This window comes from Acartia tonsa, chromosome 1 (assembly GCF_053477335.1).
Source record: "Acartia tonsa isolate MP-2025a chromosome 1, ASM5347733v1, whole genome shotgun sequence".
Classification (NCBI taxonomy): domain Eukaryota; kingdom Metazoa; phylum Arthropoda; class Copepoda; order Calanoida; family Acartiidae; genus Acartia; species Acartia tonsa.
Window position 1 is genome coordinate 5153192 of NC_137260.1, and position 17822 is coordinate 5171013.

The 17822-nt window shown below is 33.2% G+C and overlaps 1 protein-coding gene across 1 annotated transcript in view; it reads right to left on the minus strand.

The window, feature by feature from the left end:
* Positions 1-17822, minus strand: part of LOC145335211 (replication protein A 70 kDa DNA-binding subunit-like) — a 45422-nt gene that overhangs the window by 7201 nt on the left and 20399 nt on the right. The window contains exons 12-17 of the mRNA XM_080180981.1: positions 7528-7660; positions 5865-6007; positions 4701-4740; positions 3340-3452; positions 1989-2091; positions 1167-1289 (exon numbers count right to left, since the gene is read on the minus strand). Coding sequence (XP_080037107.1) covers positions 1167-1289; positions 1989-2091; positions 3340-3452; positions 4701-4740; positions 5865-6007; positions 7528-7660 — 655 coding nt within the window. The remainder of the gene's footprint in view (positions 1-1166; positions 1290-1988; positions 2092-3339; positions 3453-4700; positions 4741-5864; positions 6008-7527; positions 7661-17822) is intronic.

A 17822-nucleotide genomic window follows, 5' to 3' on the forward strand; every position in this document is an offset into this window, starting at 1 on the left:
GCCCAAAGAGGCCTCTAGGGCCGCAGCCGCTAGTTAACTATATAAATTAGTAACATTTTTTAGGTATCTAGAATAGGATTTCGCTAACTGCTGAACCGACATGGTTCTCCTTTCCAGTGGAGCTTTTATAGGTCCTGAGATGGTTTTAGGCTATTTTATTTCTAATAATAAGTCTCGGTATGGTTTTAGGCTATTTTATATCCTTTTTATATGCTTTTTACGACATTTGCCCAAAAAGGGTGCCCAAAACCACTTTTGGGCGCCCAAAACCCGCCTAAAACCCTTTTGGGCAATTGGGCCGCCCAATATCAAAAAAAGTGCCCAATTCGACAACCCTGCTGATGGATCTAGATTTATATTTGATAAATTGATGGGATAGTTAGTTGACTAATAGAGAGATTTCATCAGCGGTCTAATGGCTGATAAACTAATATACATCCCCAATAGTGATACACAATATTACCCCATCTGTAGATTACAATTAGTGATAAAAACGTAATGAACCAAACAATTAATCTTCAATAAAAGTCGTCCCCAAAATTGTTAAGCCAATTGCTTAATGTCTCCTCCTTCCCTGAATTTTATTTAGAAGTTGGCATTTTTTTTTGGAGGGGGGGGGGAATTATTTTCAATTATCCTTATTCCCAGCCCTGAACTTGACTGGAATTTTATTGTGGGTGTTTCTTAGCAATTGTTTACCAATATTGTTTACATTCGCACATTTATATTTATAGAAAGGAATTTATTTGTTTTTGGAAAGTTTTTATGAATTTTTAGATCTGAATAATTAAACTATATTAAGACTAATTAGGTTTCTTTTAAATGATGAACGGGCATACAAACTTAGCTATTCTTTTTAGAGAAGTTTCATGTAGGTCTTGGTTTATTATTTACACCATTTCAATTTAAAAAAAACATTTTGCTTTATCTTACAGAGAAGAATTTGTCACCTAAATAAAAACTATTGTATTACTTACTTTTTAACTGTTGATACTAAATTTATTTTCAATTTGTTTAGTGTTATTCTCTCATATGTTACCAAAAAACTTTTATTTTTAATAGCAAAAAATGATAAGCCATTAAAACTGGTTTTAATCTTACAAGTTTTTATTTTATATCCGCGGAAAGCTGTCTTTAATACCACGCGATAAATAACTATTCCTTACCTCATATTCTGTCTGATCTTCTTCTTTCATCTGGTTAAGTTGTTCCGCTGTTTTGCCGAGTAGAAATTGCGCGGCATCGAACACGCTGCACCACGCGGATTCTGTGCAATCAGATATACACACCTAGAAAAGTTAAAAGCATATTATTCTTAGAACAAAGGACAACTCTTGGATCTAATGCAGTTCACGGTAAAATATTGCTGGTAACGAATATTGCCAAAAATCTATAAATTTTAAAGGCTGCTAGCTACCAAACGGCTGAAGGTACAGATCATGCCCGCACACTGTTTTAAGCGGTATAAGAAGGCCTACAAATAATCTGAAATAGCCATAAATCAATAATGCATAATTATAGCAGTGCAGAGAAATGCGTGAAAAGACCTTTTTTACGCGGTTTTTCTTCAGTGACGCTTTCCCTGTGCATCCTAGGATCTTGGCTATTCCAGGTTATTTGTAGGCCTTCTTATGCCGCTTAAAATGGTGTGCGGGTATGATCTGTACGTTCAGCCGTTTGGCAGCTAGCAGCCTTTAAAATTCATAGATTTTTGGCAATATTCGTTACCAGCAATATTTTACTGAGAACTGCAGTAAAACCCAATTCTTTAATGCTGTCAACCAAAAAAAAAACAAATTTAAATCGGACCAAACAAACCAGAGATATGGGGAAATCTGTAAGAAAGTCCTTCATCTTTAATCACAAAAATCTCCAAGAACAACGGAAAATTTGATTTTGATATCCTTATCCACAAACATTTTGTAAATCGGACCAAATTAGTCATATTAGAAAAGCTTCGCTATTAAAAAGAAAAAAGTTTAACTTACCCTCAAACTGAACCTTAGCGTGGTATCCTCGATTGGTATATTCTTGACTCCACATTTTACACATTCCAATCTGCCAGCAGTTTCCAGAATTTTCTTCTGACATCTTAAATATAGCACAATTTCATAACACATGAATGGATAAAGGATATGTATTGTATACGTGGATTTATTGATAGGGGAAAATTTATCGTCATCTTGGCTTGCTAATATAAACCTCATTAATGGGGTATCCAGTAGGAGAGTATCGTTTGTTTTAGCTGCAGGTTTCACTTTCAGGAACATGAAAATCTGGTGTAACATCCAAGTTATATTATAATATATCAATTTAAATACAGGACAATTTCGTAGCACATAAGCATAGGTGCAATGGCAAATAATCAGAATTGTCCCCTCTCCATTTATTTAAAAATTAAGTACATTGCAGGATGTGATTTTTATAGGGAGTAGCAATAAAATTGAAGTGCCTTTTGCGCTCATCTCCCCACCCCCTTCCTATTAAAAAAGGGTCCTCAGCAGCAATGATTAGGTATTTGTAAAATAACTACCCACCTCCTTATTTTCTATTCATTGAAGTAAAGGGGGGTTTAGTGCTCCAAGGGCACTTTTAGGGAAAGCACATATTATCTATATTTTTCATTTCTTTAAAAAGGGGCTGATAAAGCTATGTTGAGAGAAACCAATTTTGGACATATCAATATTGACACATAATTAAAAATATTGAATGATTGATAAAATAATCCTACTCCCTTCAATTAAAACCATAGTACAAGTAAGTCAGGAATCTAAAGGGATAAGACAATGGACGATAAATTGATATACACTCTTAATCATGATATACACCTTCCGTAGATTACAATTAGTCGTTAAAACACTCAACTTGATAAACCAACCAATCAAAACCCAATAAAAAGTCCCCAAAGTGGTTAAGCCAACGAATAAGAAAACGTAATTATAAAACTTTGGAGATAAGTGTAATAATAAGTGTAAAAATTTCCCCTCCCTCTATGTAAGTAAGTACATACTACAACGAAATTTCCATACATAAGAACTTTCACAGAAAGTAATTTAAATTCTAACATTAATCTAAAAACAAGGATGAAGCATCAATAAGTAGCGAAGAACGAACAATTGTGGATGGACCAACTGATGAAAAGATTCATTATTATAAAAAAAATTTTTGGGGACTCTTGTTAAATTTGATTGGTTGGTTTATTAAATTGAGTGTTCAAACGTTTCAACCACTAATTTTAATCCACAGAAGAGGTTATTTTATGCATCATCATTTTGGATTTATATCAATTTATCGGTCAATGTCTTATTCCTTTAGATCCCTGATTTAATAAAATCCAACCTGTTTCCTTGTTGAGGTGTATGTGCTCTGTAGATGATGTTCTCGTGTTTAATATGGGTTATCCAGCCATACAGACGGCATCTCTTTTCTCCTTTATGTGCCATTAGGGTGTCCTAAAAATATGAAATTTAAAATATGTATGACCCAGCCAAACAGACGGCATCTCTTTTCTCCTTTATGCGCCATCAGGTTGTCCTAAAAATATGAAAATTAATATGCGTTACCAAAAGGGTGTCCTAAAAATATCATGAAACTTCAAATGTATGACCCAGCCAAACAGACGGCATCTCTTTTTCCTATATGCGCCATCAGGGTGTCCTAAAAATATGAATATTAACACTTCTTTTATTCAGAAACCACTGTAGATATTTTTTGATAGGTAGTAACTTTTGCCCTATAGAACCATAAACCCAAAATTAGTTTCCTCTAGTTCTAAGAGCTCTCGAAAACTTTCTAAAACCAACATTCTCCAAGTTAAAGAATCCCTTACCTAGGTAATAATTTAAGATAAACAAAAAATACTAAAATTTTGTAATAATAATTTCAATCTGAAGACCATTATGTGATGGGCGGTTTCCCTCATATCAAATCTGGACCAAAGCTAATGTTTTTGATAAAATCCTATGTTTCATGCTTATCTTAAATTAGGTTAGGTTAAGAATAAGTTAGAATAACCACGTATGGATAGTCCCCAGTAATAGTAAAAAAAATTAAAGAGGGGAAGGGGGTTCGTTGGTCTAGAAATATTTTGACTAAATGCACTATAAATCGTGTTATATAAATAATACGAGTACTAATCTAATGTGACCTTCTTCAGCAATTATGAATATTACGTTGTAGAATCAAAATAAATAGATTAAATAACCAGGGATGTAGGTATGATAAAGTGTGATAAAGGAAATTAATTGTTAGGTTTTTCTTTAAAATAAAAGGAAACATTTGATGACTATAAAATAGATTTCAAAAGTAATGATTTCGGTTAGATGCTGCTTAACCAGCTTTTATTTTGGGTGGGGAGATGGTTGGATTTTAAAAGGTAAAATTTTTTTTAGGTGATGAGTGATACTTGGGGGGGGGCAGTATTTTGACCCCAAAACATTTTTTTTTGGTTATGTGAAGGAAACGAAATTGCGGGTTTCGTCGTATTTTCACAGTAGTTTTTCTTCTATTTCTCCCTGCGGGGCAACCATTAACATTTACCTAACATAAAATAACCTTTCAAAAGCTACTGTGAAAATACGACGAAACCCGCAACTTCGTTTCCTTCAAATGACCCCATTTTTTTAACCTATAAACAAAATCCCCCAAATTACCTGACTTTTTTACTTTTTCTTTAATGCTGTAAATAAATAACATTTTACCTTGAGATCTTGAATAGTTGTAAAATCATCCTTGTTTCCACTAAAATTAATATAAATAAAATCATTTCTTTGTTAACAATTCAATAATAACAAAAGGAGTGGAAAATAAATTGGTTTCATGTAAATGCGTCTTAAAATTGAAGGACAAAATTAAAGAACATTGTTTGTACTTAAGATTTTTGCTAAAATAGAAAGATAGCAAAACTTTAAATGCATGTAATTGTTTGTCTGTCTAACTAACCTGTCTATATATATTTTATCTGTCTGCCGGTTGTTTATCCGTCTATCTATCTATGTATTTTCCTATTTCTATTTTTCTTTACTTATCAAAAAAAGCTTTAGTCTTTTTTCTGTGATATCTTGATCTCTATTACCTACTATGCAGAGATTGTGTTGATTCTTGAGTGGCCGCCCACTGTACCAGATCCTGTACACCAGAAACCTATTAAACTATACCTGGATTTATTATGCAGAGGCTGTGTAGGTGCTTGTGTGGCCGCCCACTGTACGAGTTCCTGTACACCGGAAACCTATGAAATTATACCTGGATATATTATGCAGAGGCTGTTTACTGCTTGTGTGAACACCCACTGTACCAGATCCTGTACACCAGGAATCTATTAAACTATACCTGGATCTATTATGCAGAGGTTGTGTAGCTGCTTGTGTGGACACCCACTGTACCAGATCCTGTACACCAGGAACCTATGAAATTATACCTGGATATATCATGCAGAGGCTGTGTAGCTGCTTGTGTGGCCACCCACTGTACCAGATCCTGTACACCAGGAACCTATGAAATTATACCTGGATGTATTATGCAGGGGTTGTGTAGCTGCTTGTGTGACCACCCACTGTACCAGATCCTGTACACCAGGAACCTATGAAATTATACCTGGATATATCATGCAGAGGCTGTGTAGCTGCTTGTGTGGACACCCACTGTACCAGATCCTGTACACCAGGAACCTATGAAATTATACCTGGATGTATTATGCAGGGGTTGTGTAGCTGCTTGTGTGGCCGCCCACTGCACTGTACCAGATCCTGTACACCAGGAACCTATGAGACTATACCTGGATGTATTATGCAGAGGTTGTGTAGCTGCTTGTGTTGACGCCCACTGTACAAGATCCTGTACACCAGGAACCTATTAAATTATACCTGGATGTACTATGCAGGGGTTGTGTAGCTGCTTGTGTGGACGCCCACTGTACAAGATCCTGTACACCAGGAACATCAGGCTCCACCTCGTAGCTGCCAGAAAATCCAATATTCAGATTCTTTATGCTATTAAACTCTCTCACCTAAATAAAACAAAGAATTATACATATATATATTTAGAAATATATTGAAAAAAGGGTTAGATTTTCGTTTGTTTGCGTTTTACTTTAGGTTATGTAAGGTTAGGTTACATCTGGTATCAGTAATAAAGATGACTAAATTTATCGGTCCCATGCAGTGTCTATCCATTTATGTCCTTGACTTTGTATGGAGTTATGTAAGATCTCCAAATGTTTTACCCCATGTGATTTTCGCTTTTATGAATGTTTTCACCTTTTGTTCAATGTTCCAAGGATCTAAAGGGACAAGACAATGATATAAATTGATATACAACCCCAATGATGATACTCAAAATTACCCCTCTTGTAGATTACAATTAGTGACTGAAATGGGACATTTAACTTGATAAACCAACTAATCAAAAAATCAATAAAACTCCCAAAAGTTGTTAAGCCAACGAATTAAAAAACGTTATTATAAAACTTTGGGGACTAGTGTAATAAACAACCCAATGTCCCCTCCCTACCTGGTGTTTCCGAATACTCCTTCACAATTCTTACTTAATTTCAATAATATCTTGTGTAGTATACACAAAATTAATTATCTAATATCCGTTTGAAAGACTCATATTTTATATAAAAAAAATCAAGGATAAAAAGGGATTAAGACACATTCAACTTGTTGTGTCTTAGGACTTCAAACGTTGTAGAATAAACAAATTTAAAATTACATTTTTGTCGGATTTGGGGCAATACATAATCTATCATTTTAAAAAGCAGTAATACTAAAGAAATTTTTTTAAACAAGAAAAAATATGTTCTGGCAATATGCAGAACATAGGAAATTCAGACTATGATTTAACTTCAAAAAGCATAGCAAACTTAATTGTAAAAGTGCAATATTTTTAGGCTTTATTGGCTCAAAGAAAAAAATATATACCCCCGGGGTAAAAATAAATTGCGTTGTTGAATCGTAGGTGTATTTTTTTTAACTTGGATATTCATGCATTTATTCCTGATGGGAAACTAAATAGTTTACATTTAATCAAACTTTCTTAGAAATTTTATTAGCTGTGTATTTTCCTTACTAAATTAAAATATTAAAAGTAGCTACATTTCAACAGTATTTTGATATTAATATTCATTTAATTTCAAATAAATAATTCCTCGTAGTTATCTTTTAGCATTAATGAGCAAGATAGGTAATAGGTAACCTAACAGATAACCAATCCTTTGATTGCATGACCTTTGAATTCCCCATAACTTATATCACCAACCTGACAGAGCAGCAGTAGGAACTAATTTTTAACGTCTTTAGTTATGACGCGGTTCAGGCACTGTTCAACCAGTCGCCTGATTTGTATTTAGCTGCATTAAAAACGCTTTTGTCGAGCCCTATATAAATAACTAGCGTCTACACTGTAAAGGAGAACCATATAGGTTCAGCAGTTACAGAGATTGTTTAGTATAGATAGACAGACAAAGATCCTGTTACTTTTATGTAAGGTTATATCATTTTCACATTAATATACTATTTAGTTTACCTTAGCTCCTTTAACAGTGATAACCCTGTTGTGACTAATAAAATTTTCTGCCAATTCACCCCACAGGGTGAGGGTGACACTGTTAGCTCCGGTACTATCGTCTTGCAATACTACATCACGTTTCTTCAGATCACTAGAATAAAGATGGTATTAGAGTGACACTATAGCTCCAGTACTATTGTCCTGCAATACTACATCCCGTTTCTTCAGATCACTAGAATAAAGATGGTGTTACTACTAGAGCTACACTATTAGCTCCGGTACTGTCGACCTGCAATACTACATCACGTTTCTTCAGATCACTAGAATAAAGATAGTGTTAGAGTGACACTATTAGCTCCAGTATTATCGTCTTGCAATACTACATCACGTTTCTTCAGATCACTAGAATAAAGATGGTGTTACTAGAGTGACACTATTAGCTCCAGTACTATTGTCCTGCACACTGGTGTCCTGGATAGGAAACAGGTTTTTTTTTAAATACGTCTCACAAGACCTATGTAGCCATGACCGGGAGACAATGACGGTTCAATACATGACTTTCGTTAAATTACAGCTGATCATTTTTGTGGTTTTTTTTTGAAAATTACTTTTATACCCCAATTTTCATAGTTTTTCCCCAAAAAAATCTCAATTTTCTCACATTTGCAGCTTAGTTGCACTAAAGGGATAGTTCTATGAAGTGTATTTAAAGAGTTAAGGTACTTAGAGTAGTGAACTTTTATATGTCTTAGTAGAATATATTAGGCATTGGATAGATATGATTATATGTTAAAGAATTTTTAACATTGACCAGACCAAACTTTTTTTATTTGACAATATAGAAAAAAGTTAAAGAGATTTGCCACATAAATTACATGAGAATGGTCTATTTTTTTCCAAATATGTATAGCCAAAACACCAATTTTGGATAATCTTTTTCCACATATTTCACAAGAGTTATAAAAAAATTGAACAGGGGTTCCCCTTGGGACAAGTTACTTTAAAAACATAAAAAATAACGTCCGGTTCACTATAGGACAGGTTTTCTATAGATTCTTTTAAAAAAAATAAAGAAAACTGTCTGGTTTACTTACAATATACACATTATCTCACGCGGAAATACCAACTAACCATACAACATATATATATATAAAAAGACCATTCTCATGTAATTTATGTTGCAAATCACTAACTCTTTTAGATATTGTCAAATAAAAAAAGCTTGGTCAGGTCAATGTTAAAATTCTTTATCACAATCATATCTATCAAATGCCTAATATATTCTACTAAGACATATAAAAAGATCACTACTCTAAGTACCATATTGAATATTTTATTGGTCATTCTTTGTTGTTATGTGTATTTTGTTGTATAAAAAGTTTAAAGTTCTATTAACTAGTAAATGCTATCTAAAGTTGTATTTATGACAAAAAAGTTTTTGCCATATATAACACGCAACGAAGTTGAAAATAAAAATGAAAAACTCATTTTTTAAGGAAAATCCCTGGTAAAATCTCTTAATTTTAATCAATAACTTTATATTATGCACTACTACGTTATTTAAAATAGAAAAAACTTACAGTTCACTATTTTTTTTTAAATGCACTTCGTGAAACTATCCCTTTACGCAAGAAAAGTATAGTAAATACAGCTGAACCTAAGGACTGTGTTATCATCAATAACAAAATCTTTAAGAATCAATTGAATAATCTAAGATTTCTAGCCTAGAAATAAAATCAGAGTTATTTGAAGTTAATATTTGAATTGATGTCTAAACAGCTCTTGTAATTATCTTTAAATAAATATTTCATGTTCCTGTTGCATGCCTCATGACATATTATATTGTTAAAACATAGTTTCTGGCTGTGAAAAGACCTCCCTCTGAGGTTCCACTAATGAAGTTAATACAAACATGTTTCAGAAACAGCAATGATTCTGTTCCATGTTTTCCTTAAAATATTAACAAGATACCCTGGTCAATATTAGTTCCTGGCTGATTTGATGTCTCAACATCAAAACAATTTCTGCTTGGGGTATAACATGTCCATAACCAAAGTTGCCATGTTCAAAGTCCTATAATACCATATATACAAGGCTACAATTGAATATACAACCAGTCCCTGGTTCATAAAAGCTTGCAGAAGGGTAATATAGCTGGTCTTGATTAAGTCTCTGCCCTTTGTACACACTGGTTGACAACTTTAAAAATTGAATTTTGGTACTTTCCTTCTAGGGGCTAGTGGGGCAAAAGACCCACCAAAGCACTAAAATTATAAGTTCTGAGCGTACTTTTAACGATATCAAGCTGATTTTTTTAATGAAAACTTTATTCAGATAACTGAACTAAGTAACCATTACATATTTCATTTTGGGACTTTCCTTCTAGGGCTAGTGAGGCAAAAGACCCCCCCCAAAAAAAAAAAAAATATGAGATCTGAGCTTATTTTAAACTTATTAAGCTGATTTTTATAATGAAAACATGTTTCACATCAGGGAAAAGGGAATGTAATTATGACAAACAATTCAGTAAAACTTTCCCCTTAACCCCCTTCCCTTTTTTTGTCTCCCTTCTTATACACTTCCCTTTAAGTTACACAAAAAACAAGTTTTACTCAAACTTTATTTTTAAACGAAAATATTTAATTTTTGGCAATTTCAAATGGAAAATATTAGTTCTGAGCTTGATTTTAACAATATCAAGGTGATTAATGTACACTATTTTACAAAATTGATCTAAGTAACTATTTCAGATTTCGATTTGGCACTTTCCTTTTAGGAGCCAGTGGGGAAACACCCCCCCCCCCCAAAAAAAAAAAAAAAATTATAAGTTCTGAGCTTATTTCTAAAGATATCAAGCTGATTTTTATAATGTATTATTTTTTACATTACTAAACTTAACTGCGAACCAAAAAAATAGGCAAATCTAAATTTTCAGAATAGCAGCTTCATTATTCATTTTGAAAAATTTTACTGTAAATATGAAATGTAGATGCATCTTTTGGTTACAAGTTTCCACCGTTAATTTTTTATTAATCAGCACCAATGAAGCACAAGATCTCAAAAACAGCATTTGAGGGAAATACTAGTGAACCAAACAGATATGCAAAATCAAAACAAATCAATAAAAAAGCAATTTTTTTGCACTTTTCTCGTCTTTTAAAGATTGATTCTGATAAATTAACAATTTTTAAAGAGATTTATGCATTAATTATTATGAAATATAGTATAAGGTAGAAAAAAATGATTTTTCTTAATAAGAAAATTTATTTTTTTGGCCAAAAAAGTCAAATTTCTAGTAGTTTGGAAAAATAAATTACATTTACATTACTTTAACCTTTTGGGCATGCTGTAATGAAATCAATGTCATAGGTTTTTTGAAGCTAGAAAATGGACCACAGACTTCGCCTTGAGGCGGGGCGAAGTCGGTCCGTTTTTTTAGTCCAATTTTGACAAACTTCCCAAAGTCCTAGGATAACGTCCTTTGAGGATCTGTTAGACTTTATTGAGATCTTTCTAATGTTCTTGGTCCCATTTAAAAATAATAATTTTTTACCCCATTTAAAAAAAAAAAAAAAACACCCGACTTCACCCCTCCTTACCTTAATCATTACAGATTTTGATTTGACACTTTCCATCTAGGTGCCAGTGGGGTTTAACACACCCGTAAAACTAAAAATACGAGTTCTTATAACATTTTTAAAGATATCAGGCTGCTTTTTATGCTAAATCTTTTTTACATAACTGAACAGAATAACCATTACAGATTTCGATTTGGCACTTTCCTTCTAGGGGCTAGTAAGGTAACCCCCACCACCCCCCCAAAAAAAACCCTAAAATATGAGTTCTGAGCTAATTTTTAACAATAAAACACCAGGATAATGTTTTACCACAGTATTTCCTAGATATTAGGTGCCCAAATTAGTTTTCTAAGTTTTACATGAAATTAAATTTTTCTATCTTTAACTTTAAAAATTAGGAAAATCAGACCATATACACCAGAGATATGGAAAAATGCATGAAAAATTTAAAAATAGCCAAAAACCTGCATGGTTGTTTTCTTTAAACGACGTAAAATTAATTTTTATAACCAAAATTTTTTTGAAAATCGGACCATAAACACTGAAGATATGGAGAAAAATATAAAATAGCCTAAAACCTGCTAAAAAGGCAGTCTGGCTGTCATGGTTGTTTTCTTTGAACAACAGAAAATTTAATTCTGATATCTATACCTGAAAAAATTTTGAAAATCGGACCATAAACACTGAAGATATGGAGAAAAATGTGAAAAATATAAAAATAGCCTAAAACCTGCATAAAAGAGGTCCGACCACCATTGATGTTGTATAGTCAATTGTGCTCCTTAATAATAGGAATGTTGTCAAAAAATTTCAGCATTCTATCTTTTATAGGAGCTAAGTAAATCCTGTTTCCCCCATAGCGTTACGGACGGACGGACAAAGTGAATTATAGAATAGCTTTGCTACTAAAAGAAATGAAAGGGATAGTTTTACGAAGTGCATTTAAAGAGTTAAAGTACTTGGAGTAGTGAACTTTTATATGACTTAGTAGAATATATTAGGCATTGGTTAGATATGATTTTATGTAAAAGAATCTTAAACTTTGACCTGGCCGAACTTTTTTTATTTGACAATATATAAGAAAGTTAAAGTGATTTGCCACATAAATTACATGAGAATGGTCTATTTTTTCCCTAATATGTATACCTAAAACACCAGCATTAAAGATTGAATTGCCACATAATTCACAAGAGTTTTAAAAAAATTGAACAGGGATTCCCCTTGAGGCAAGGTACTTAAAAAACATATAAAATAATGTCCGGTTATTCATGGGACAGTTTTTTTTTAAAGTGGACGTTATTTTTTATGTTTTTTTTTAAGTAAGTAAACCAGACTGTTTTGCCACATAATTCACAAGAGTTTTAAAAAAATTGAACAGGGATTCCCCTTGAGGCAAGGTACTTAAAAAACATATAAAATAACGTCCGGTTCTTCATGGGACAGTTTTTTTAAAAAGTGGAAGTTATTTTTTATGTTTTTTTAAGTAATTAAACCAGACTGTTTTCTTCGTTTTTTTTTAAAATCTATAAAAAAAAACCTATCACATGAAGAACCAGACGTTATTTTTTATGTTTTTTAAGTATCTTTAGAAAACTTGCCCCAAGGGAAACCCCTGTTTAATTTTTTTCATAACTCTTATGAATTATGTGGCAATTCATTCTTTAATGCTGGTGTTTTGGGTATACATATTAGGAAAAGATAGACCATTCTCATATAATTTATGTGGGAAATCACTAACTTTTTTAGATATTGTCAAATAAAAAAAGTTCGGTTAGGTCAAAGTTAAAAATTCTTTTACATATAATCATATCTATCCAATGCCTAATATATTCTACTAAGTTCACTACTCCAAGTACCTTAACTCTTTAAATGCACTTTAAGGAACTATCCCTTTCTCGTATTTTGAAAAAATTAATTTTTTTTTTTAATTGTCCGATCTCCATAAAATTTTTTGTGAATGCTCTTTATTACATTTAGCAACTTTAAACCTTAGAGCATGCTGTAATTAAATCAATATTTCATAAGTTTTTTTAAGCTGGAAAATCGACCATCGTTTTTGCCAAACTGAAGGAAAGTCCCAAAATTCAATTTTTTATGTAGATCTAATCATATTAGAGTTTATACTGAATTTCATTTCCTATAAGTGTACAAACTCCCCCCCCCCCCTACCTCCTTAATTTTAATGAAATATCGAGATTTCAATTCTTTATCGAGTATCTAAGTCCAGTTTTTCATTTGAGTCTTCTTACAAAAATCCGCCATATACCTTTAAAAGTTTAATCACATTTCCCCATTAAAGATAACATGACTTTAATTACACTGCCGGTGACACACGGACAAAACATAGGTATGTAGAACAAATGCACATATAAAATATAAATTTCAGCTTTGTAGCTTGAATAAAAGCCAGGATTATAAAGTTTCCCCTGAAAACAATAATTGAATCTAAAACCGCTACTGACAGACCAACGGACAAAAATTATTGCTTTTCTATCTTAATAATTGGCAAGAAATTCAAATTTCATCTTATGGGTACAGACAGACAGATGGACGGACAGACATAAATGTGAGTTATAGAGTATCTTAGCTAATAAATCAAAAACAAAACCTAAATATTTTTTTATGAGAACTGATGCCTTTTTGACTGAAATAATAAGGTTTTCGCTTTTAAAGCATTACCAATAGGCCAAAAATGTATAGAACAGATGGGCATAAATTATAGGAATATTTACTAAAAATTTCAGGTGACTATCTAAAAGAATTTTTTTTGTCTTTAAAGCATGGCCGACTGACAGACGGACAAAATAATGAATAGAGTAGATGGACATATATGATAAGAATCTTCACTAAAAATTAAAATATAAAAATGTAAGCTCTCTTATATGATTGATCTACCTGTAAAACTTTGAAAATTGAATTTTGTGACTTTCCTTCTAGGGGCTAGTGGGGCAAAAGACCCCTCTGAACAGAAAATTTTTAAGAAAAAATAAGATCATAACTTAATATTTTAGTGTTTGTGGGGGTCTTTTGCCCCACTAGCTTCTAGGAGGAAAGTCCCAAAATTCAATTTTCAAAGTTTTACAGGTAGATCCAATCATATGCGAGATTTTACAAAAAGAATTAGGTTGATAACTATAAAAACAAGCACAAAAATCCAGGGCCAAATTTGATACTTAATTTATTATGCGCGAAGCGGAATAAACTGGTGAGTGTTTAAATTGGCGCGGAGCGCCAAAAAATTTTTTTAGTCCTGTTTTGGCGCGTAGCGCCAAAATTTTTTTTGCAACACCTAAATGCAGACCTATAAGAGAATATATGCCTAAAAGGAGGAGAGGGGCCACCTAGTGGAACTGAGGAGCTGAAAAGTACTGCATGTATGCGGTTGTCTTTACTACTGATTAAATGTCAGGATGAGAACCATGGTAGACACTCTTGTTCTTTGAAGCAAGAGAGTTTCAAGTGGTTCAAACTGTGTTATTTAGATTAAGTAAAAGTCATAACAAGGTTTTCATAGAGGAACCTACAGAATGATTATAGATACATATTGAATTCTAAGCTGGATGGATTATTTGAAATTTAGTGTATTCAAACATTGTGTTGATATGACTCATGAATGTAAGAGCAGCTAAATGACAAAAAAGCACTTGGCTTGTAGCTTGAAGAAAATAATGGTAGCTTATGACTAGAGTGAATGTAAATGCTGGTTACATGATCATAACTGGATTTCATTCAAGTCTGTGTTTCAATGGTGACTTTAAAACCCAATTCAAAAATAAAACACAGGCAAGTTTTCTGTCCTAAGCAGATCAATACTACCCTTCATAAAAGCTACCAGTAGTAAAGGGACCTAGGTAGATGTTAAACAGGAAGACCACAATAAAGGATTAGCAAAGCAAGAATAAAAGGCAATTTGTCTATCAAATAGTGTTAGATTTTGAATCATAGACCCACCTGACTTTAGCATATCAATCAGCAGAGTAGGCGGAAACCATGTTGAATTTCTGAGTAATAGAGAATGAGAGGACAGGAGCTCTTAGCTGAAGTAACTAAGGCAAGGGAGTCTTAATGACCATGTAGCTAGATGCATAACAGTCTAGGATTTCACCCATGGAAAGATCTCAAATGACAGTAGCTGGTTCATAGGAAACCAAAGGAAGTAATTTTATTTTGAATCTTGAGGTAATCCCTTCATATGGCAAAAGTAAAGCCACAAGTTCAATAACAAACAAGTACCAGAATGGGAAGCTGAAAAGAACTTAGAAGAAAGAGTCAGAATTCTAAACTAACTTCCATCAAGATTTAAAGGCTGGGTGAACCATGTCAAGCAGCTAGAATAGAGGGTAGCTATACCAGGGTACGTGGAGATAAGTACCCTGTTTAGTGGATGGTATTATGAGGCATACTTGTTAAAGTTGAAGGACAGGGACAGAAACATCAACGTCAAGAAGTTAAACAGGTGGATTGATAGGAGAGAAAGTTTTTGTGAAAGAAATTTGAGGGCAAATACGTAATGTTGCTTAGTCATAGGCAAAGTCAGATAGATTGAATCATGTTGAATCCAGGTGAAAGCCTATGGAGGCCAGAAGCAGTTCTGACGTGCAAATTTATTGTTGAACATTCAAAATAGTTAACTCTTACTCAATTTCTGACTACAAATCTTATTCCATTGATTCTGAAAGATCTTGTTATAGGTGACAGCCCAATCTTCAGTACAGCTGTTACTTATTATACTTTTCTTGCCTAAATTTAGGCTAACTAAGCAGCAAATGTGAGAAAATTGAGATTTTTTGGGAAAAACTAAAAAATTTTTGGTAAAAAAGTAATTTTCAAAAAAATCCGCAAAAATGATCAGCTGTGATTTAACGAAAGTCATGTACTGAACCGTCATCGTCTCCCAGTCATGACTACATAGGTCTTGTGAGACGTATGTCAAAAAAAACCTGTTTCCTTTCCAGGACACCGGTGTGCAATACTACATCACGTTTCTTCAGATCACTAGAATAAAGATGGTGTTACTAGAGTGACACTATCAGAGCGACCACCGCCTTTTTGATTTTAATATTGAAAATAACGTACTACAAAAAAATTACAATGAACACAATAACGTACATTTTTTGAAAAAATAACGTACAATAACGTACCATAATACACACATGTATATTTATATTTCAAAGTAGAACAATGTCCTTCTGTCTGTCTTAAGCTTAAGATCTCAGTAAATGATGAACTGATTGGGATCTACTCTTCAGGAAATTGATATCCTATTATATTATAGTAGTAAGCTTTTTTATTTGTAGGGAAGGATCTCACTGACCGCTGAACCGATGTGGTCCTCCTTTATATGGAAGCTTCTTATAGGTCCCTAGATGGTTATAGGCTATTACATTTTTATAAAGAGTCCAGGTATTGTTTTAGGCTATTTTTCTGCCCTTCATATTCCTATCAATAACTTAACAGGGTAACTTCTCATAGGTCCCGGGAAGGTTAATAACTATTTTGGGGGAGTACCACCACCCTCCAAAGAGAAATCGCCCCTAGAAAAAATTTACCCCCCCCCCCTTTAAATTAAAAAAAAAAGAATTAAAATGGGGCGTCAAACCCTTCCCCCCCCAAAAAAATCACCCTCCCAAATATTTTTTTTACTTTTTCTTTTATAATCTAAATTAAGCAATTGGGTTATCCAATTCAATTCCCTTCTCCTCAAGTACCCCCCCCCCCCCTAGAAGCCTCTAGAGGCGTAGCCGCTAGTATATATAGAAAGAAGTATACTAATCCAAGTTTACTATTTGGAGGGGGGTATAAAAAAACTCAATTTGTGAGGGGGCGGGGGACGGTAAAATGGCACGCGAAGCATGCTGGCAATTTTTCTACCCCCCTGAAATCTGTTTTGGGTGTTAACTACCCCCACTTAATTACCTCCCCTAAGAAAATTTACCCCAATTTAATCATGTAAAAAGTACCTACCTCATAATGAAGTTTTTATTCATCTATTTATGTACGATTAAATCTTCCAGCAGCTTTGCCCCTAGCCTCTAGGGGCGTCACCCAAAGAGGTGTTTGAAAGTTCCCCTCTTATAGGTATAAAATTGTTCGTTCGTACTTTGTAAAAAAAACAAGGATGACAACATCCATAAAAGCGAAGCACTGAAACGGTAGGACATACGGACATTAACACTTGTATAGTGTCAGTACTGAATAATCAGAATAATAATGTATAAGAGTCGAAGCAAAAATGTAAGTAAATTGAAAAAACTGCTTAATACAGGAAAATGTTTATGGACATACTTACATTTTTAGGACTAGGTATAGAGTTTCTTCCCTTAAAACATTATACTTTGTTGTCCCAGGAATCAATATACCAAAAATCAGAAAAATCGGATGAATAGATTGTTTAAAAATTTTCTTGTTTAAAAAGTAAACCAACATGTTTAGAATGGACGTAAGTACATACTAATAACGATTATATAGTTGCTACGCTTTATAAATCGTACCTAACTACTAAAGGAATCATCATGCAAAGTTTGAAATTAATAGGTTAATTCTAACATGACTAAATTAATTATTAGGGTCGGTACAGACCGACCCTAATTATAGAAAAGCTTCGAGTGGTTTTTTTAAAGGGAGTTTCCCAACCCACTTACCTACTTGTTAAATTTTAAAAAAATAGAAAACTTTTATTGGAGGGGGGATTTTCTGATTTTTTGTAGGGGAGTTGGGGTTGTCCCAAACCCCAAA